Below are 23,285 nucleotides of genomic sequence, written 5' to 3' on the forward strand. Positions count from 1 at the left end.
TGTGTGTGTGTGTGATATTTTGTTGTTTGCTCCTCTGCGTGGTGAATAAATGCAACAGGAGGAACCAAATCTCAGTTGCACTCGAAACAATGAGGTGAGTCAAATGGTTCGAAACAGACCATCAAGGCACAGAGACGAACGTTTTTTGACGTCGGGGTCTGCTGTCTGATTGGACGGAACGCGCGCTCGGGCAGATGTAGGCGCGTCTGGTGTGGTATAAAGGCACTTAGAGGTGGGTGGGGGCAAGAAAAAACGCGTAAAGGGAAGGTGAAAATTAAAGAAGGAGACCCGAGGAGAGAGAGGGAGAGGGGGGAGAGAGATAGAGATAGAGAGAGAGAGAGAGGGAAGGCGTCCTTTCCTCTCCTCCTTCGGGGCGCGCGCGTGCGTGCGTGTGCATGGATGACCACCTGAGACTATTGCGCTCTCCTCCGCCTTCCGCATCCAGACACCGTGGCGACGGCACGCAGGTGAACCGCGGCTACACCGACGCGGAGCGCGAGGACACCATGACGGTGGTGACGTGCGGCGGCGAGAGCAACGCGGAGGAGCCCGCGCCCGAGCGCTATGAGCCGCAGCGCGAGTGCTGCGAGCGCGTGGTGATCAACATCTCCGGGCTGCGCTTCGAGACGCAGCTCAAGACGCTCGCGCAGTTTCCGCACACTCTCCTCGGCGACCCGAAGAAGCGGATGCGCTACTTCGACCCTCTGCGCAACGAGTACTTCTTCGACCGCAACCGGCCGAGCTTCGACGCCATCCTATACTACTATCAATCCGGCGGGCGCATCCGGAGACCCGTCAACGTTCCCATCGACATCTTCTCCGAGGAGATCCGCTTCTACGAGTTAGGCGAAGAGGCAATGGAAAAGTTCCGTGAGGATGAAGGCTTTATTAAAGAGGAAGAGCGTCCCTTGCCGACCCGCGAGTTCCAGAAGCAGGTTTGGCTCCTGTTCGAATATCCTGAAAGTTCAGGTCCGGCACGCGCCATTGCCATTGTCTCGGTGCTCGTCATCCTGATCTCCATCGTGATCTTCTGCTTGGAGACGCTCCCCGAGTTCAGAGAGGATGATAACCGAGAGCCAGTGGTCACCGGCACCATGTTGCAAAACTCCACCACCACCGTGCTCCCGAGCCCCTTCTCGGACCCTTTCTTCGTAGTTGAGACACTCTGCATCATCTGGTTCTCGTTCGAGCTCTTGGTGCGTTTTTTCGCGTGCCCGAGTAAGGCTACGTTCTCCAAGAACATCATGAACATCATTGACATCGTGGCCATCATTCCGTACTTCATCACGCTGGGGACAGAGCTCGCCGAGCGCCAGGGGAACGGTCAGCAGGCCATGAGTTTAGCCATCCTCCGAGTGATCAGGTTAGTGCGTGTCTTCAGGATCTTCAAACTCTCACGCCACTCCAAGGGCCTTCAGATTCTGGGTCAGACGCTCAAGGCGAGCATGCGGGAACTGGGCTTGCTCATATTCTTCCTGTTCATCGGTGTCATCCTGTTCTCCAGTGCGGTTTACTTCGCTGAAGCTGACGACCCAGACTCAGGCTTCAACAGCATCCCGGATGCCTTCTGGTGGGCCGTAGTGACCATGACGACTGTGGGATATGGAGACATGCACCCTGTGACCATCGGGGGAAAAATTGTCGGGTCGTTGTGCGCCATCGCAGGCGTCTTGACCATCGCCCTTCCTGTCCCAGTTATCGTCTCGAACTTCAACTACTTCTACCACCGGGAGACAGAAGGAGAGGAGCAGGCGCAGTACCTACACGTCGCCAGCTGCCAGCCACTCTCATCCTCGTCCGAGGAGCTGAAGAAGACGCGCTGCTCGTCCTCATCCTCACTCAGCCGATCCGAGTACATGGTGATCGAAGAGGGAGCCTTCAGCCAGACCAACTTCCCGTCTCAGAACAACCAGAACTGTGTCCATATCAAAAAGATTTTCACAGACGTCTAAGATTTCTTTTCATAGCAGACTAGAATCACAGTAATCATCCTCCTCGAGTCGAGTGTGAAGGTTAAACATGAACTACGACCTCCATTTCACGCTTGACAGGTGAGGAGAGACGGCAAAGCCCCCATGTGTCCATGCGCTCGTGCATCGTACCGTGTGCTCTTCTCAGTGTTAACTCGTTAGGAGACGCTAAAGGGACAAACGCTAATGCCTTCGATTAATGATTAGTATTAATTAAACAGACCGATATGTAAGCTAGTGTACTTGCAGGTTTAATCCGTTTCTCTGCATAAACACTCCAGAGATGGAGAAGGACAGATGGAGAGAGAGACAGATTCCTCAGTATGGAGTTTATAATCATAATCCTGAAGTCTCATTATAATAATGAACTTGCATCATTCAGGTTATTTCTCATTTATTGTCTTGAGAAATTGTCTTGTGTCATCAGTATTTCATTTCAGTGTAATAACGAACACTGTTAAACGCGTGATTGATGCCACACACACAAACACACACACACACACACACACACACACACACACACACACATGCACTTGCCGAAGGACAAGGAAAAGGGATAAAGGATAAAGAGAAGGGATAGAGACAGCATCCTGCTCACTCCCGGAATGATGAAGTCTCCATAGTGACGCTGGTTTCCCTGGTAACCCGCTGCTGTTTCCATGGCATCCGGATCGGTTTCAAGGGCAAGTCTCCAGATGGCTTTACCATTAATGAATAAATGGACCAGGATGCACAATGGAGTAAACAAACATGCAACAGGCGTCCACACACTCCGGGGGGGCTGAAGCGTAGCGAACAAGGACGCCTTGCCGAGGAGGAATTTTTATAGTGGTCCAAAAGAGGAGACACTTGATGGTGTGAAGACAGAGAGGAGTTGTGTATTAACACACACACTCTTAACTCCTTACGGAGTGTGAACACACAGGTGGGTGGATGAAGCTTACTCAACTTTGCTCATTTTGGCAAATGGTACGGATCCCTGTTTTAGAGAAGGGCAGAGGTTTGAGTAAATCTGATGATCCTGTCACTGATTTGACTCACTTTTAATGTCTATAAATACTGGCTTTATAAGTTTTATAAGTAACAGTTCCCCAACATTAGTGACTTTCTAACATGAATTACATGATGGTTTTAGTAGTCAGTTACTAGTATTAAAGTAGTAGTTTTTATTATTTTAGTAGTCAGTAATTATATTTTAGACGTAGTTACAGTAGTCTTCACTATTAGTATATCTTCACTATTCTTTTTTCTGCGTAACCTCAAATTTATACAAACGTTTTCTTGTGAGGTCAATGTATAAACCCGTTTTCTCATGATGTAATTATATCACGAGAAAATCTTGTGCCTTGTGAATGTTTCTGGCGTATACTTTTCGCCAGTATGCATTGATGTCTAAAATCTTTCATAAAGTAACTAATTTCCCACTTCGTACACTTATGTCTTAGTTGTCAATCACTGAGAAACAGAGCTATTTCGGTCCCTGATCCAAATGTGATCATTCTCGACGCTGTAACGATGGTGCCTCTAGAACATGTTTTGCTGAATGCACAGAATAATTAAGTTTTGATTTGTTTTGTTGAGAAAATCACAAGAAAATTAAGTCTCGATAACGAGAAAACAACTTCAACGTCGAGATCACAAGAAAACAACTTTTGTTACAGGGAGAAAATTGTAATGATCATGCGAAAACAAGAAAGGAAAAATATCATAATGCATGGCCTAGTCTGGATTTCAGAAGAAAAAAAAAGAAAAGAAATATCCAGAATAGAAAAACACAAACAGTCATGCAAATACAAAGAAAATACAATAAGAAGCTTTAGTTGTACTAGTGTCCAGCTGATCACATCTAATTTAAAGCTCTGCCATATTTTTTTCCTTTCAGGAACGCTCTTTATTCTGATGGCTAGAGTTAGATTTATGGAGGTATGATACTTGTGGAGTGTCTGGCCAAAAGTATGTGGACACCTGTGCATTACAACTATGTGTTCTTCTTCTTTTTTTTTTTTCAAACTGTTCACACGTAGAATGTTCATAGGAAGCATATCATCATATTACAGCAGACATCCCCGAACACCGGCTTGTGACACAGTAAGGGGTCGTGGAAGTTGTTGGGTTGCAAGAAAGTTCTATGTAAAATGTTTGTTTTATATTGTATTTTTTTATTGTGCATGTTCCCTTTAAGAGCATTTCATATGTAACCTGTTTAAGCATATATGTAGAAAATCTTCCTAGAAGAGAGAAGGTTTAGTTACAGCATTTAAATATACATTACATGTACATTTACAGCATTTAGCAGACACTTTTAATCAAAAGCAGCCTACAAAAATGCCAATGGGATGTTCAAACAAACACATACAGCTGTGGTGGTCAGGTGTCCACAAACCTTTGGCCATATAGTGTTTATGTAACCGTGTTTGTGTTTTTCCAAACCCAGCATGATTATAGGTCTCATCTTTTATATCAGGAAGACAACTACAAATACCTTAATGTGGGTTTATATTTTGCATGAAAGCTAATCTGAAGGTCAGCTTTCTCTGAAGGTCACAACTCACCACTGTGCTAAATAAGGTGTACTGGATGTCATTTAGTCTCGATTTGACTCACAGATCGCAAGGCGCCTCAGCCGGACGAAGCGAGCGCACACTTGTAGCTGATGAGACTAATCGGTGAGCTCTGTTTCAATGTTCGGTGATGCAAAAGAAGAGTAAAGAGCTAAAATTTCACTTTGAAACACCAAAAAACATAGACAGAAATATTCGCTGTAACACCGAGACAACTGAGCTCTGTCGGTCCCAATGTTTTGGATCGCATATACACATTTCTACGTTTGCATGCTACTCAAAAATTTCAGTATTTCTTTACAATTTTGTCGTAATGCTATCCTCATCATAAGAACAAAAAGTTGCAAGTTGAAGCATTCATTAAATTTCATTTCATCTTCTCCCGCTTATCCGTAAATCGGGTCGCGGGGGCAGCAGTCTAAGCAGATTCCCCAGACACTTCTCCGTGTCCAGGGATCGGGCTGTCAAGGCCCCCGCCTTCGACTGCTGCCCAATCCTCTCAGCATCGGTCCCTTACGGTCCCTCCTGCAGGTGGTGAGCCCACGGAAAGGCGGCCCCACGTCGCTCCGAAGTCACGGTCCTTGATTTATTTTTCTCGTAAGGGTCCCCTGGAGCATAGAGGGTTAAGGGCCTTGCTCAAGGGCCCAAGAGTGGCAGCTTGGCGATACCGGAACTTGAACCCCCGACCTTCCGATCGGTAACCCAGCGCCTTAACCGCTGGATTATAATTATATTATAATTATATTATAAAAATGATTAATTTTAATTTGTTTGATTGCAATACGTATTAAATCAAGTAAATTGTGAGTAGATTAGCGCTATACTTTATATGGACAAAAGTATTGGGACAAACACAAAGTTGGGACACAATTGTATATGATGTCTTTGGATGCAGTAGCATTCAATTTTCCCTTCACTTGAACTAGGAGACCCAAACCCGTTCCAGAATAATGTCCATGTGCACAAAGCAAACTCAATGAAGATATAGTTAAATGGGTTGTAGGGAAAGATCTTGAGTGACCTGGTATAGAGCTCTGACCTCAATCCTACTGAACACCTTTGGGATGAATTGGAATGCTGACAGCACCCAAGGTCTCCTCACCTCACCTACATCAGTCCCTGACTTTACTAATGCCCTTGTAGCTGAATGAGCACACATCTTTATAAGTACACTCCAAAATCTAGTGCAACATCTTCGCAGAAGAGTGGAGGTTATTATAACAGCGAATCAGGACTAAATATTGACTGGGGTGTTCAAAAAGCATGTATCACTCATATGGAATGGTGTCCTTTGTCCATATAGTGTATCTTCTGCAGTCCATGTTGTTACTCAAATTAGTGTATGCTAATCTGAGCACTTTAATAAATCTATAAATATTTTTTTTCATAGAAATACAGCATAGTGGTCATGAAAATGCTCAGCTGTAGATGATAATAAGGTTAACAAACGTTTTTAATTACAGATTTTGTCACTGTCTTAGCAGGAAAAAATTACTTACTGCCATTCTTGCATTCTGTGACTGTTTTCTCTTCCGCCGCTGATGTGTTTCATGTGTTTGCAAACACTACACTAAGCATTTCGCTTTCTCCACGTCTAGTTTTCCGACCTAATTGTGCGCCGCTAATTGTGCATAATTGTTCTCAGTGAGGTGTGAAACTGATGTACTGATGTACCAGTGCGGTAACAGAAGCTGGAACATTTCGTCAGCTGTTACTGTGGTAATGCAGGTGTGTTAATGTCAATTGTCTGACTGTTGTTGTAGTGGCAGTTGTGTTAGTATGTTAGTGCAGCTGTGTTAGTGTTAATGTAGGTGTGTTAACATGTGGTCTATCAGTATGAATTACTATGTATTTGTACAGGTGTTTTCGTGCAGGTTTGTCAGTATGTGTTAGTGTGTTTTAAGTCAAGTCAAGAAGCTTTTATTGTCATTTTTACTATATATAGCTGACGCAGTACACAGTGAAATGAGACAATGTTCCTCCAGAACCCTGGTGCTAGATGAAACAACAGAAAACAATTAGAGCAGGTGTGTAGTTGCATGTGCATTAGTTTGTGTTAATGCAGGTTTGTCAGTATGGGTTAGTTTGTGTTAGTACAGGTGTGTTAGTACAGGTGTGTTAGTGCAGGTGTGTAGTTCAGGTGTGTTAGTACAGGTGTGTTAGTGCAGGTGTGTAGTTCAGGTGTGTTAGTACCAGTGGTGGGCGGTCAGGGCCAGCAAGGGCTTCTCTGCTGTCCTAAACACTATCAGAAGCACTGACCTACATTTACAACCTAAATTCTAATATTTGTTCTATAAAATTGTATTAATTTATTTCCAACAGTTTATTCTCTTCATTTCGTAGCGTTTCTTTAGGCTGCACTGCTTCCAGTACGTGTATGTGGATGTTAGATTTTTTTGTCCAATCAGATTTTAGCCTCTATGTGCTGTCATGTCATTCTGATCTTCCCAGGGCCTTCGAAGTCTGTACTGCTGGCCTTTTTTTTACCATATTCTCCTTAAGAATTAGCTCTGTTTCTTTAACCAATCAGATTTTCAATTTGTCTCACAGGGCAGCTAGCTGGCCCAGAATAGCGTCAGCATTTTTCCGTCCTCTGATTGGTTGGTCAGAGTGAAACTGTTACAACCAAGTTCGACTGGCAAACCATGTGTGTAGCGCTGCACACATGAATACATCTGAGTTAGACTTTTTATGCCTACGGAGAAAGAGAAATTGATTTGGTCTCGGACATACTTAAAAATACATTTTCCAGAAAAGCTAGAGATCGTGAGGAGGTCGGCCAACCCTGAAGCTAGCTAGCTTGTCTCAGCCCGGGAAAGGGTTTGTTCTCCACTTCCAGACCAGTGAATACGAGCGGTACCACTGGCTTACAGCCTGTGAGGAGCAGTGCAAATTATGAGTCTGCATGTCTGGTGAGTAGGTTGCATTTTATTTAAATTTTAATGTTTTTTTCATGTTATTAGACAAATATTGATTCTGAACTGCTCCAGATAATGTAGGTGCACAGTTGAGGTTGTAGTGTAGAGGTTTGGAGTTGTCTTAACTGGGTTTCTTGCTTTAGTAAAATGGTATTCACCCTCCATATGTGAAATGCTTGTAACGGCACGCATTGTTATATTGCGTTTTTGTGTTGTATTGATGGTTTCTATAATTGCGATGTGGATTAATTCGGGTAAGTCCCCACTGAAGGCCCAGCTACCAAATGCACATCCTGCCACTGGTTAGTGCAGGTGTGTTAGTGTGTTTTAGTGCAGGTGTGTTAGTACAAGTGTGTTAGTGTGTTTAAGTGTAGGTGTGTTAGTTCTGATGTGTTAGTGTGTTTTAGGGCAGGTGTGTTAGTTCAGGTGTGTTTGTGTGTTTAAGTGCAGGTGTGTTAGTATAGGTGTGTTAGTGTGTTTTAGGGCAGGTGTGTTAGTTCAGGTGTGTTAGTACAGATGTGTTATGTTTTTGGGCAGGTGTGTTAGTTTAGGTGTGTTAGTTCAGGTGTGTTAGTGTGTTTTAGTGCAGGTGTGTTAGTGCAGGTGTGTTAGTGTGTTTTAGGGCAGGTGTGTTAGTTCAGGTGTGTTAGTACAGATGTGTTATGTTTTTGGGCAGGTGTGTTAGTTTAGGTGTATTAGTTCAGGTGTGTTTGTGTGTTTAAGTGCAGGTGTGTTAGTATAGGTGTGTTAGTGTGTTTTAGGGCAGGTGTGTTAGTTCAGGTGTGTTAGTACAGATGTGTTATGTTTTTGGGCAGGTGTGTTAGTTTAGGTGTGTTAGTTCAGGTGTGTTAGTGTGTTTTAGTGCAGGTGTGTTAGTGCAGGTGTGTTAGTGTGTTTTAGGGCAGGAGTGTTAGTTCAGGTGTGTTAGTACAGGTGTGTTAGTGTGTTTTAGTTCAGGTGTGTTAGTGTGTTTAAGGGCAGGTGTGTTAGTTCAGGTGTGAGTGTGTTTTAATGCAGAAGTGTTAGTGCAGGTTTGTTTGTGCAGCTTTGTGATTGTGTGGTAGTGCAGGAGTGGTAGATTGTGTTGGTGCAGGTGTGTTAGTACAGGTGTGTAAGTGCAGATGTTTTATTACAGGTGTGTATTTGCAGGTGTGTAAGTGCATGTGTATTGGAGCAGGAGTGTTAATATGTTAACATGGTAGTATGTGTTTGTGTGTGAAGTGATTATAAGGAACATTCATTCTTCATACATTCTATATCGCCGCATTATCTGTGTAAAGCTGCTCTAAAACTATGTTCATTGTTAAAAGTGCTATACAAATGAATTGAATTGAAAGTGTAGGTGTTTCAGCATGCAGTAGTCTGTGTGTGTTAGTGTGTGATTCACTGCCCTCCAGAAATGATCATCCAATCATGTCTTTAACTAAATGCTGTCAGACCAGTGTCATGAACCCAGAGCTCTGTAAAACCAGCATCTTGACAATAAGACAATAATAAATTGTGTATAAGCTCCTCGTAGTGTGTATTAAACACATGGTTTATTAACCAATCATCTGTATCATCTTTGGCAGGATACAGTGTGTTAGGGTGTGTTACTGTTTATAATGGGTTTAAAGGTCGAAAACTAGCAGCAGCATGGATCACAATCCAGCAAAAACAAAGCCACTGATTATTAATATAATAATAATAATAATTTTATATATATATATATATATATATATATATATATATATATATATATATATATATATATATAAATGTAAATTAGGTCATTCAGTATCTGTTGGTTTTAGTCACTGAAATTGTTCATGTTTTGACGTGATCCACATTTCAAATAAAAAAAAAAAAGTCTTTCTGAGCATGAGAAAAGAGTGAGATTTAGTCTCACTGTTTAAAAGATCCTCATTCACACACTCATTATTCTTGTTTGTAACAATTCATTACACTAGGGAAGTGGTAGCTCAGTTGTCAAGACATTGGAAGGCTATGATTTTGAAATCAAAGCATCACCAAGCTGCCAATTCTGGGCCCTTAAGCTTCCTTAACCCTCAACTGCTTAGTTGTTGTCAGGGAGCTCTGGCAGTCTGCCACAGGGAAGTTCATGAACCCAAATGCAGAGACAAATTCAGAAGCGTTAGAAAATATCCAGGTTTTTATTCTCCAAAAGTCCAAAAGAAAAAAGGGAAAAACAGCTAAATATAAGTTAAATGAAAAAGAAGCAGTTTAAAATTAAAAAGGTAAAAAAACAAACCTGCTCGTGAACTCACAAACAATCTTAAACCACGTTTATCTAAGGAAGATCAGTAAAGCATTAAACAAACTCAACAAACGGTAACTTTAGGCAACTCGAGAAAAGGCAGGAGATTCGGGAAAAGAAATCATGGGAAAACAGACAGCACATCATCAATGAACAGGCAACAGACAGCTACAAAAATGTGGAATTTAGACAATTCCACACTAATACAAACAATACGTTTTCGGTTGAAAAATTCTCTCTTTATTTTGGCCTTCCCTCCACATGGAGACGGTGTTTTTTAATCGATGAAAGCGTAGCTCTCTAAAATGGGTAAATTTGAACACGCTATTTTTATACTGAGATGTGAAGCTTTCGAAAAAACGCAGACTAATTTTTTTTAGTCATGTGACGGTGCCATTCTTCAACAATGATGCAACGTTTCAAAGAGCCAAAAAGTAAATAAACGACAGGCGAAAAATGACGCAGATTGAAGCGTCTTACCAATTAGTGTAGACGTACCCTTAAATATACACCAGGCTAACATGACTCAGGTGGAAACAATGGCAACTAATTAGGGAAACAGGGACAAATGGCGACATCTGGTGGGGAAGTACTGGAAATACAAGGAAAGAAAAAACAAACTACTAAAAACGACTAAACTTTTTGATGATCAACGACAAAAGGACTCGTTTATTGACACAAATACCTACTTTTGAGAGATGAACTAAGGATTTTAAGGCTTTTTTAAGAAATCCGATGTGTTGTGCTGTTTGTAGAAATTGTTTAGAGAAATGTACGGCCACTTACGGGTTTGCAAATATTAAGAATGATTCAAGAAATGCTCGAAAGCAACTGAGAAAAACTGTAAACATCCAGATGTGTGGTGGATGAGCTCACCCACAGCTCGAATTTCCCCTCAACTCACCTTGAAGTGAATTTGTTGTAAGCGCTTGTCTACACGCGATCTTTGGCGCCATCGTGTGGCTGCGGCGGAAAAAAACATGCTCTCCAGACTCGAGTTCCCGTTATTGCTTGCTTCATTACATCACAAAAAAATTAAATAAATGGCAGAAGAAGAAAAGTTTAAATATATAATTGATCATGGTATAATAGGTAATGTTCAGAGGGGGAACATGGGGTATATCAGTAGGAGAATGCTGAGGATGGAGCCACCAGGAAGGAGGAAAAGAGGAAGACCAAAGAGGAGGTTTATGGATGTGGTGAAGGAAGACATGCAAGTAGTTGGGTTGAAAGAGGCAGATGTAGAGGACAGAGGGGTATGGAGATGGATGATCCGCTGTGGCGACCCCTAATGGGAGAAGCTGAAAGAAGAAGAAGATGGTATAATAGGTAATCAGTGTGTAAGCAGGTGACTTGGATTGATTTGATAGATATTCTGTCTTTGGAATAATAAAAAAAGGGATCTGGAAAGATTCTGAATGGGGAAATGGTCTCAGCTCCTATGCCATGTATTTTCTATCCTTATTAGGCATTAGTGATGGGGCACAAAGGATTTTTTTATATAAAATTGTATTGTGTTTGCAATTGTTTCATAGCCGTGAGAGCAGAGTATTTTTTCAACAATCAAGACACTTTTTACAGCTTTTTTTTGCTTATTTAACCAGGGTTTATTAGGAAAACAATGGTAAATGATAGCATCTAACTTTGCACACTTTCAGCTCTTTGGTGTTATTTGTCAAAAAAAGAATTCACGCTGTGATAAAAATCGAAAAAGTCCCACAGGACAAAATGAGAAAAATCCATGGCATGTTCTTGTGAAAGCCAGGCCATGTTGCGATTCTTCTTCAGACTCTTAATGGTATACCCAGTAACACACTCCTTCTACATTCCCTGCCATACATGCAGCATACACACTTTGGTACTCTTTAAAAGACTACTCCCAGGAGGCACTCGGGCACTTTCAGGAGATAATCTCTGTGCTTCATCTCTGCATCACTCATTATTTGGCCCACTGATCTTTCCTTATTGCATTAAAAACTCCAGTCGGTTTGATCTGGCCAAACAAATCCTTTCGGATTTACAGAGGCTTTCTTCTTTTAGTGTCTCTAATGCAGCTTTGATGAGTGTGCTGTGTTGCTCAGTGTTTTTCCCACATGGTTGAATTGTTCTTGGATGTAAACATGACCCTGGTTGGCTTTCAGTGTTCAAGTTCTTGTTGGTGCTTTTATACCTGGAGTCTGTTTTTGGCACCACTATTTCACTACTGTTATTGGAACTTAAATAGGGTAGTGTTGTTGGTAAATATTAGGATTGTTGGTGCTAAATGTTGGCACTGTGGTTAGTAAATGTTGGTAGTGTTGGTGGTGAATGTTGGCACTGTATTTAGTAAATGTTGGTAGTGTTGGTGGTGAATGTTGGTACTGTGGTTAGTAAATGTTGATAGTGTTGGTGGTGAATGTTGGCACTGTGGTTAGTAAATGTTGGTAGTGTTGGTGGTGAATGTTGGCACTGTGGTTAGTAAATGTTGGTAGTGTTGGTGGTGAATGTTGGCACTGTATTTAGTAAATGTTGGTAGTGTTGGTGGTGAATGTTGGTACTGTGGTTAGTAAATGTTGGTAGTGTTGGTGGTGAATGTTGGCACTGTGGCTATTAAATGTTGGTAGTGTTGATGGCAATGTTGGTACTGTGGTTAGTAAATGTTGGTAGTGTTGGTGGTGAATGTTGGTACTGTGGTTAGTAAATGTTGGTAGTGTTGGTAGTGAATGTTGGCACTGCGTTTAGTAAAATGTTGGTAGTGTTGGTGGTGAATGTTGGCACTGTGGTTAATAGATGTTGGTAGTGTTGGTGGTGAATGTTGGCACTGTGGTTAGTAAATGTTGATAGTGTTGGTGGTGAATGTTGGCACTGTGGTTAGTAAATGTTGGTAGTGTTGGTGGTGAATGTTGGCACTGTGGTTAATAGATGTTGGTAGTGTTGGTGGTGAATGTTGGCACTGTGGTTAGTAAATGTTGGTAGTGTTGGTGGTGAATGTTGGCACTGTGGTTAATAGATGTTGGTAATGTTTGTGGTAAATGTTAGGATTGTTGGTGATAAATATTGTGATTGTTGTTAGATGGCACTGTGGTTAGTAAATGTTGGTAGTGTTGGTGTTAAAGTGTTGGCACTGTGGTTAGTAAATGTTGGTAGTGTTGGTGGTACATGTTGTCACTGTGGTTAGTAAAGGGCATTATTTGATTGGGCATGAAACCCCAACATTTGTGATGAAAACCTTTAACTTTTGAGCCATTGCTGCCAGTGGTGACCATTGTAGGCATATTTGGTAAATGTTGTTGTAGTTAATGGTCAGTGTTATTATTAACCGTATTGCTACTGTTGTAAGCAATTTGTGACTTAACAGTTTACATGATTTGCAGTTTTAATTACTCTGGTTTGCAAAAAAAAAAAAATAATCATTTGATGATTGGCACGATTATGACACAGGATACCCTGCCACTCTTTTTTTTTCAATCTTGTTGGCAAATGCTCAGGCATTGCAGCAGCTTGCTTCAGTTTAAAATGTGTAATCATTTCTAAGATGTGCATATGCTGCTATAAAAGGGGAAATTATGACAAGAAAATCAGCTCACACTGCAAATCAATCACTTTACACAGTTCATGACTAATTTGTGATAACTATGCATGACATTCCATTTGCTTTGACGTGCAATGAAAATGTTATGCATTATTAAGGCCTTTTTCTTGAAAATTATCAGGTACAAATGATGTGTGTGTTTGAATCAGATGCTAAAACGTGTATTAATATTATTATTGAATAATGAATGCAAGCTACATGCAAGTTCTTCTTTTTCTTTTTCTTCTTCTTATTATGATCATCATCATCATCAGTCAAACCTGTCTGTATTTTATTTTCAGTGCTACGGAAACAACCTGGAATGGGAAGAAGAATTCAGCTCATCTTAAACTGTCAAGTGGACGAATTCATGGATTTTCCTCGCTCTTTAAATCCCACTGGAGGAGGTGCCTTTAAATCTACCCTAGGCTCTTTTTCTTCAGACTTTTCCCATTGAGTTTTGGTTTAGACTTTTAGCCTAGCCTTTTACCAAAATGATTTGCCTTTGCTTGGTTACTGCAACATGCAACATGCACCTGGCCTTTTTCTTTAGACTTTTTTTGCACTTCAGTATTTGCCCTAGATTTAACACTGTTCTTTTGGGCAAGGCTAATCCATGTAATTTAACCTTGCACTTTTGTTCCAGATCTTTACCCCAGTTTACCCCCTGGGCTTTTGCCCCTGGGTATTTATATATTTTTTTGCATTATTTACTTTTTTTTGTGCTAGCCCTAGCCATTGTTTGTGTCATAACAGTTGTCTTGGCGTGTCTTGCAGCTTTACCCTGGACTTCTTCTTTCAGACATTTGGCCTGGGACCTTTATTTGCTTTAGAATTTTTTGCCCTTAATGCTGATCCAAGACATTGTAGCTTTTTGTCCTTGACTTCTGCACTACTTTTCTTCCTTCATCCAGCCATTGCCTTTCCGTTCTTTCAATTTCAGACTGTTACTTTAAGTGTATGTACACTGGCGATCAAAATTAGAGAACAATTTATAAACAATTGAACAATTCTGAAATAATGTCATCTTCACTGCTCAACAGTTGAAGGAGTTTTTGTCCTGTCTATACCATGCTACCAGAACACCTTTTCCACAAATTAACTGAGGCATTTTTTAAAAAAAACATTATTTTGCAGAAAACACACTGATCAAAATTAGAGAACAACAATGACTGTAGCACATAACAAAATTTTCTGAAGGTTACAACAGTCAGCAATTAGTAGGAAGTGTACAGGCCTCTGCTCTGAATGAAATCAGCACATCTGCGGCCACAGGACAGCACTAGTCTCTCACACTGCTCTGGTGTGACTTTGGTCCACTCTTCTTCCAGTCTCCTCCACAGTTCAGTGACTGTAGTGGGTTTCTTGGCCATAACTTTGTTGCCAAGGATTTTCCAGAGGTTCTCTATTGGGTTGAGATCAGGACTCTGGGCAGGCCATGTCATTATTTCAATGTTTTCAGTTTGAAGGAACTGCTTTACCCGTTTTGCTGTGTGACATGGAGCGTTGTCCTGCATGAACACTGCGGGCTGATTGGGCGATGAACGCAGGGAAGGAACCATATGTTGTTGAAGAAGGTTCTGATAAACATTTGCATTCACTCTGCCATGTAGCTGTATAAGAGGCCCAACTCCTGCTGCAGAAAACATGCCCCAAAACATGACACTTCCTCCTCCACTTTTCACTGACTTCTTTACACACTTTGGGTTCAGGCTTTCTCCAGTTTGTCGCCGAACGTAATGATTCCCATCGGACCCAAATAAATTAAACTTGCTTTTATCACTGAAGTGAACTTTGGACCAGTTCTCCTCTGTCCACACAACATGCTTAGTCTAGCCTTTTGCTTATTTATGCTAATGGGAGGTTTGGTCACTGCAGAGTGGGCTTTCAGTCCAAATGCTCTTAAATGTCGAGACACTGTATGATGAGACAGATCCTTACCCTGTTCAGCGCTGAACTGGTGAGCAATTCCAGCTGCAGTGTGGAAACGCCCATTGAGATCCTCCGCAGTATCCTGTCCTCTCTAGTATTTGTCTTCCGTGGACGACCAGCCTTCTTGGCGGACTTCAATGAGTTTGTGATGTTGTAAAGATTCAATATTCTTGAAATCACAGATTTGGAATGACCAACTTGTCTTGCTATGGCTGATAGGGTCATCCCTTTGGCCTTCATCTGGACAACCTGCTGCCGGAGGCTTTCAGTCACTTTAGAACAGCCCACCATCTTGCAGAGTCAGTGAAACTGGAAGTTAGGCTGCCAGTTAAATAAGGGTTGACAGATAATCAAGGAAATTAGCATCAGGTGCCAGATTAACACCAATAACTGGGAGGTATCTGAAAGTGTTCTCTAATTTTGATCAGTGTGTTTTCTGGAAATAAATGTTTTTTTTTTTTAATTTGCCTTAGTTAATTTGTGGAAAAGGTGTTCTGGTAGCATGGTATAGACAGGACAAAAACTCCTTCAACTGTTGAGCAGTAAAGATTAAATTATTTCAGAATTGTTCAATTGTTTATACATTGTTCTCTAATTTTGATCGCCAGTGTATGTGTGTGTGTGTGTGTGTGTGTGTGTGTGTGTGTGTGCGTGCGTGTGCGTGTTGTTTTTGCTGCTATAAGTGTAAAGCCTTACTGAAGTGCCCCTTTTCGACCTCTGGCCTCTTTGTATGTAGGCGAATTCTAGTTAAACTAATTCCATCACTTCTCATGTGCTGTCAAGATGTGATGTCATCATTGACGTAACTGCATAAAATGGAAAGATGTAAACACAGCTGGTTTCTGTATGTGTGTGTGTGTGTGTGTGTGTGTGTGTGTGTGTGTGTGTGTGTGTGTGTGTGTGTGCGCGTGTGTGTGTGCGCGTGTGTGTGTAAGTCTGTATGGATGGACCAAAAACTGTTGCATACATATTCCATCATTTATCAAACACTAATACAAACTAACACGTGTGCCGTACAAAACTTCAGTACAGTGTTAGGATGATAACGCTGAAGAATGAAGAATCCATCCTCATGCAAAAAAACTATAATAATTTGTGTTGCCTAAATAATTAGTCTAGACCACACCTAGCATTGTCATAAGCTTTGTTGTGAACCTTAATACTGTATGTAAATTGATTACCCCAGTTTCTTGGATGTTTTTCTGGCATATATATAATTTTTTACTCAGCTAATGTAGTCACTTATCAACACAGCACAGAAAAAAGTGGGCCAGCTAACAAGCTAGCTTAGTTATCATGAAGCTGTGTGGAAATAAATTGCGAGTCAAACAAGCTAGTATTACATCCGTGCTTAATTTCTTGCCATTAATAAGACACAGATACTTGTCAGGTGCTGTTTTTATTGGCAAAATATCTTATTTGAGTGATTAGCACTCAGTTATTAGCTGACAGGAACTAATATCTGTCTGAAAATAGTTTCAACATTTTATAGCAGTTGAATGTGTAATATCAGATTGATCGTGTCATGAAGTGGCGAGATTGAGATAGTTTTGTGTCAGCATTGAAGCTAAGGGTGAGGATGTGTTAGTGTTTGATACCTGGTGAAATAAAATAAAACTCAATCATATCGAGGCCAATACTGTGTGATCCAAACATGATGTACATAAAAATACATGATGCAAAGAACAAGCAGAAACCTTCTGGATCTTTTTGTGTCCTTGTGAAAAGTCTGGGAGCAGAGTCGGGCTCAGCTGCAGCGACCCAGTTTACTTCACCTTCAGGTGGACTGCAGTGCTTTTTATTACAGCGGATTGCAGCTACACACAAACACGTATACACACACACACACACACACACACATACACACACACACACACACACACACACACACACACACACACACACACACACACACACACACACATACATAAGCACAATCATAAAAATCTTATATGCTGCAGTATCCTTGGGCTTTTGCAGGTTTGTCTGTCCTTTATGAGATTGTGAAAAGGAACATGTTGCAGATAGTTTGATGTGGGTCATGTGGGTGTCTCTCTCTCTTTCTCACACACACACACACACACACACACACACACATGCACAAACACAAATAATGTATGCTGCAGTATCCTTGGAGCTGTGAAAGGCTTTTCTGTCTTTTATGAGACTTTAGAAAGAAACACACACACACACACACACACACACACACACACGCATGCGCACACACACGCACACGCAAAACATTAGTACATCTAACACTGTTGAAACAAATCCAATAGGCTCCAAAAAAAAAAAAAAATATTTTCAGCTTTTAATCCCACTAGTTGTTTTGTGCTAAACTTTATTCCAAGCCTTCTTTTCTGTAGTTTATTTTTCTCTACATAATTTATTTCTACAAGTTTTCCTGGCATTATGCTTTTGCAGTAGTTTATTAGTTTTTAGCTCTCTTTAGCTTTATCTTAGCCTATTTAGTTTTGTCATTTCACTTTTTGATTTCCTTGTATTTTTTGTGTTATGAAAATCAGTAGGAGTAAGACAGAGTACATGTGTGTGAATGAGAGGGAGGGCAGTGGAGTGGTGCGGTTGCAGGGAGAAGAGGTGGAGAAGGTGGAGGAGTTCAGGTACCTGGGGGGTCAACAGTGCAAAGTAATGAAGAGTGTGTTAGAGAAGTGAAAAAAAGAGTGCAGGCAGGGTGGAGTGGGTCCAGAAGAGTGATAGCAGGAGTGATTTGTGATAGAAGAGTATCTGCAAGGGTGAAATGGACAGGATTAGAAACACGTTTATTAGCGGGACCGTGCATATAGGATGTTTTGGAGACAATTTGAGGGAGGTGTGATTAAGATGGTTTGGACATGTGCAGAGGAGGGACATGGGGTATATTGGTAGAAGAATGCTGAGGATGGAGCTGCCAGGAAGGAGGAAAAGAGGAGGGCCAAAGAGGAGGTTTATGGATGTGGTGAGGAAGGACATGCAGGTAGTTGATTGAAAGGAGGCCGTTGTAGAAGACAGAGTAGTGTGGAGAGAGATGATCCGCTGTGGCAACCCCTAACGGGAGCAGCCAAAAGAAGAAGTTTTTTTAGCGTTCACTTCTTTCCTGCTTTAGCATTTAGCATTAGGTTTTTCTTTATTACTTTTCTTTTTTTTTTTTTTTGCTTTAACCTTTTTTTTTTTTTTTTTTTTTTTGCAAGCCTTTGCTAAAATCTTTATTTAAGCCTTTTTTCTTTGCTGTTTTTTCTTAGCGTTTTCACGTTTTCTTTCAGTCCTAGCCATCTAAAATCTTGCTTTTTCTTTTCAGCTTTTTATGTACAATTTCTTTTTTTTTTTTCATATCTACTAGAATTTTTTCTCTTTCACCTTTGCATAACATTTTTGCTTTAGCTTTTCTTTTAGTTGTTCTGCTTAAAACCTTGTCTTTGCAACTGTCTCTTGATTTTTTTTCTCTAAAGACTTTTTTTCAACTCCAGCATCGTCCCCTTAGTGGAGTCTGCGTATTTGACATTGCCAATGAGCTCGCACTTCATACAAATGCAGTGTTTGCGGTAAACTCCAGCAATAATGCTGCTGACATATCCATTGCTTATGAAGGTGCAGGGAGGAACTGCTAATGCTGCATATTAGCATGTGGAGGTTTGTGTTGACTCGAATCTATTGTGTCTCGGGTGCAGAAAAAAGTCAGGTGTTCTTATGACGGCAATGCACACTCGCCGTTTTCTATACAAAAAGGTCCAGAGTGCACAAAGAAAAGCTGATCGTTTCAGTTAATAATCAGATATATTGCGTGAAGAAATGAAGTGCTGCATCAGATACAGCATAGCTATTCAGTCCTTAAATTCATGCTAATTTAGTGAAATATCTAGTAAATATCATCTGAGACTATTTCAAAGTGCGTACAAAAAATATAGTTTGAATTAGTTTTTAGTACTTCATTTCATCCTGCAGAAAATCGTCTCATCTGATTAAGTCCGACATGATCAGATTTGTTCCAGTGTAATCATCTATATTAAGATGAATTCATCAAAATCCTGCAGTGAATAGAACACACACACACACACACACACACACACACACACACACACACACACACACACACACACACACACACACACAATTAATTCCATACTGCCTGCATCCATCCCCTCTTTATCCACCCTATACCTATCGCCTAAAAAAACAGATGGATGGAAACCACATCCAGCATCCCACAGAGACAGCACCTGTCATCCTGATCTCAAAGAGGAAATGATGTCACAGGGTTTTCCTCATACTGCCACATATGACTCATTAGCCTCAGATCCTCCAACTCATAAAATATCATGCTGTCTTTTTTTTTTTTTTCAGAAGGATTTTTCTGCCCCATCACATCGTGCCTCGTCCCAGTTTCCAACGCCCTCGTCTACTTCCTGCCAGAATTCAATGAAGGAGCCAAAGGAATAAAAGGCAGAACCCACGTCCTGGTTTTAGCATTTCATATTTTTCTGTTATTTGCGTTTAGAAACAGTCTTTATTTTTCCTCAGTTGGAAAAGAAGACCTAAAGATAATCTTATGTCTATTTAATACTAACACTTGTGCCAATAAGGACTTAAAATAAACAGGAGTTAAAATGGCTGCCGATGTACAGCTACATAACGGCTTGCTAACTAGTTACTGTGCTAACTGATATAAATTTTAATCTGCTGCTGTTGACAGATTTAATAATAGTAACTTGTATTTTATCTATCTGCATGTGTGTCTATCTACATGGGAAAAATATTGACTTTTACCTGTTTCTTCACCCATACAGTATTTAGTCCTTCCCAATATTTTACCACAATGTTGGAGGTACATATGAGATACACACTACACACAACATCAATAAGACATTTTTGAATGCAATGGCAGACGTGAAACTGCAAGGCTGTGATTATAGATGTAGACCTGACTTTTCCAGCCATATGTCGTTCTTCCTGAACCTTTTACCCAAAGTTAAAGGCACACAATTGTATACAGTGCCTTTGGATGCAGTTGCAATCAAGTTCCCTTCACTTGCTCTAAAAAACCCAAACCTGTTCCAGCATAACAATGCCTCTGTTCACAAGCCAGATCTGTGCAGTATGGTTTACATGGATAAGAGTGGAAGATCTTGAGTCTTTTGCTATAGAGCTCTGACCTCAACCCTACCGAACCTTCGGGATGAATTGGAATGATGACTGTACCTTAGACCTCCTCACATCACCTACATCAATACCTGAGTTTACTAACACCCTTGTGGCTGAATGAGCATAAATCTCAACAAGCACACTCCAAAATCTAGTGGAACATCTAACCAGCAGAGTGAAGATTATTATAAAGATTTTGTTACTATAGTGTACTTCTCCTGTGTAGTACCGGTACCTAGGAAGGCTATCCCATCTAGCTTTACCGACTTCAGACCTGTCGCACCGTCGTCACATGTCATTAAGGTGTTGAAGCGCCTAGTTTTTGCACATCTAGGACCACTGGTTAAATCTTCCCTGGACCTACCAGCCTCATATGGGCGTGGATAATGCAGTCATCTACTTGTTGCAGCGTGCTCACTCTTGGATGAATGTAGTGGTATTGTGAGGATCATGTTTTTTTTATTTCTCCAGTGCCTTTAACCTTTAATCGGTCCTTGGGGTCTATATGACCCCAATCGACTTTTCCTTGATTAAAAAAAAAGGGTTCCCTTCATCTGAGTGGAATAATATTTTGTGACTTTTCCTACATAATCTATCTATACACACACAAAAAAACTGGGCTTGATTCGGTTGTTCTGAAGGTATGTAAAAAAATTTTTTCCACTTCTGGTCTTCGGGGTCAATATGACCCCACATTGAAATGAATGGGAAATGTGAAAAAAACTCAATATTTTTCCTTCATTTGTCAAAAAAAAATCTATAAATCCAGCATAAATCAGAAATTTAGATCATCATTTAAGTGATTTTTTCATAAAGAATTAATATTTCATATGCAAGCTTATGGTGTAGTTGAGGAATTGTGTGGTGAATAGGTACAAAAGTACTTCATATCTCCCAAAACACAGCATTAATGAATAGATGAGAAGTAAACAAAAAAAAATATATATTATTTGTATAATTAAAAATGTATATTTTTTGTATAATTTCTCTATCAATTGTTGGGGTCATATAGACCCCAAAGACCAGATTTGTAAACAGGAAACGAAGACCTTATGAGGGTTAATACAATACAACTATTACTACCAAGTGAGAAACTGCTCAGGATGGGTGTCAGCACATCCATTGTGTCCTGGATAGCTGACTGTTTGTTAGATGGGCCCCAGTTTGTAAAGTTGGGGAATTCCATGTCTGATGTGGTGGTCAGTAACACAGGAACACCTCAGGGGACTGTCCTTTTGAAATTCCTGTTTACTCTGGACACCTCAGATTTCCTATACAACTGCCACCTGCAGAAGTTCTCTAATGACTCTGCAGTGGTGGGGTATATTAGGGATAGACAGAGTACAGAGCATTTCTCGAAGCTTTGTGAGTGGTGCCCCAGAAACCATCTGCTCCTGAACATTGTGAAAACCAAGTAGATGGTACTGGACTTCAGGGAGGGTAAAACTATGATTAAACCTGTTACCATCTAAGGGTGAGGAGGTTGGGGTTTTGGACAACTTATACAACAGATTGGACTGGGGAACCAACACCGACGCTGTGTATAAGAAGGGGTTAAGCAGACTTTATTTACTGAGTTAGCTCAGATCCTTTAATGTATGCAGCAGGATGCTGGAAGTTTTTTTATCAGTCTGTTGTGGCAGGTGCCCTTTGTAGTGCTGTGGTCTGCTGGGGGAGCAGCATCAATATCAGGGATGCAGGCAAGATCAATAAAATCATTTGCAAGGCTGAATACATAATCGGACACAAACTGGTCAGATTGGAGACAGTGGGGGACAACAGGCCACTACATGATCCCATACAGAGGCAGTGGAGTTTATTCTCCAACTGATTCAGCTTCACTGTCACAAAGAACCGTTTAGGAAATCATTCCTACCGTATGCAATTAGACTGTACAATGTACAATGACTTATCTCTATTTAATTTACGATAATAGCAACTTATATACACAGCCCTTCATTCTCTCACTTTACACACACATACATAGGCTGATGATTTGCACATTTCATTTCTTCTTCTTTTCTTTCTTTCTGAATTGCCAGTTTGCACTCAGTTTTTTGTTGCATCATCTGCAATATTGTATTTATTTTTAAGTTGAAAAACTTCACATTAATAAAGTTACAATTATTTAATTACATTCAATTTTTCGTCCTCCCTACAACTGTTTGTGTAACCTGCTGCTGCTGTAATGCAATCATTTCTCCCACAGGATCAATAAAGTATATCTAAGTCTAAGTCTAAGTCCTTCCTGGCAGCTCCATCCTCAACATTCTCCTACCGACATACCCCATGTCCCTCCTCTGCACACCATCCGAATCACACATCATTCACTTCAAAACGTCCTACATGCGCTGTTCCTCTAATAAACTCGTCATCTTTAACTCTGCTACGTCAAGCTCTGCCTCCTGTCTTTTAGTCAATGCCACTGTTTTTAAACCATACAACATCGCAAGTCTCACTGCAGTAATATACATTTTCCCTTTACCTCCACCTCTCCAGGCTCTTCTCAACCTGCTCCCCACTCTCACCTCAAATCACAATATCATCCGCAAACATTATAGTTCATTCAGACTTCTGTCTGACCTCGTCCGTCAACCTGTCCATCACCACTGCAAACAGGAAAGGACTTAGAGCCAATCCTTGATGCCGTCCCACCTCCACCTTGAACCAGTCTGTCGTTCCTACTGCACACTTCACTGCTGTCACATTGTCCTGCACCACTCTCACATACTTTTCTGCCACACCATACAGTACCACACCTCCTCTCTCGGCACCCTATCATACACTTTCTCTGAATTCACAAACACAAAATGCAACTCCTTCTGACCTTCTCTATATTCTCCATCAACATTCTCAAAGCAAAGTTTGCATTGTAGTGCTCTTTCTCGGCATGAAACCATACTGTTGCTCACATATAAGATTCACCTCTTCTCTTAGCCTGGCTTCCACTACTCTTTCCCA

The 23,285-nt window shown here is 40.9% G+C and overlaps 1 protein-coding gene and 1 long non-coding RNA gene across 2 annotated transcripts; one reads left to right on the forward strand and one right to left on the reverse strand.

The window, feature by feature from the left end:
* Positions 1-227: 227 nt before the first annotated feature.
* LOC310714988 (potassium voltage-gated channel subfamily A member 3) lies at positions 228-22,461 on the forward strand. Its single transcript, XM_083521124.1, has 3 exons — positions 228-2,895; positions 19,527-20,794; positions 21,382-22,461. Exon 1 carries the CDS (start codon positions 396-398, stop codon positions 1,950-1,952), a length of 1,557 nt encoding a protein of 518 aa, XP_083377250.1. The 5' UTR covers positions 228-395; the 3' UTR covers positions 1,953-2,895; positions 19,527-20,794; positions 21,382-22,461.
* On the reverse strand, positions 18,471-22,556 carry LOC310715006. The gene is made up of 2 exons (XR_014530212.1): positions 21,391-22,556; positions 18,471-20,805 (listed from the first exon to the last, which is right to left on the reverse strand). It is a non-coding gene; the product is annotated as an uncharacterized lncRNA (long non-coding RNA).
* Between the last annotated feature and the right edge of the window lie 729 nt (positions 22,557-23,285).

This window comes from Silurus aristotelis (assembly GCF_946808225.1).
Source record: "Silurus aristotelis genome assembly, chromosome: 19".
In the NCBI taxonomy this organism is placed as follows: domain Eukaryota; kingdom Metazoa; phylum Chordata; class Actinopteri; order Siluriformes; family Siluridae; genus Silurus; species Silurus aristotelis.

Coding starts and splice junctions, on each gene's coding strand:
- LOC310714988 (XM_083521124.1), top strand. CDS start 396: ATGGATGACCACCTGAGACTATTGCGCTCTCCTCCGCCTTCCGCATCC.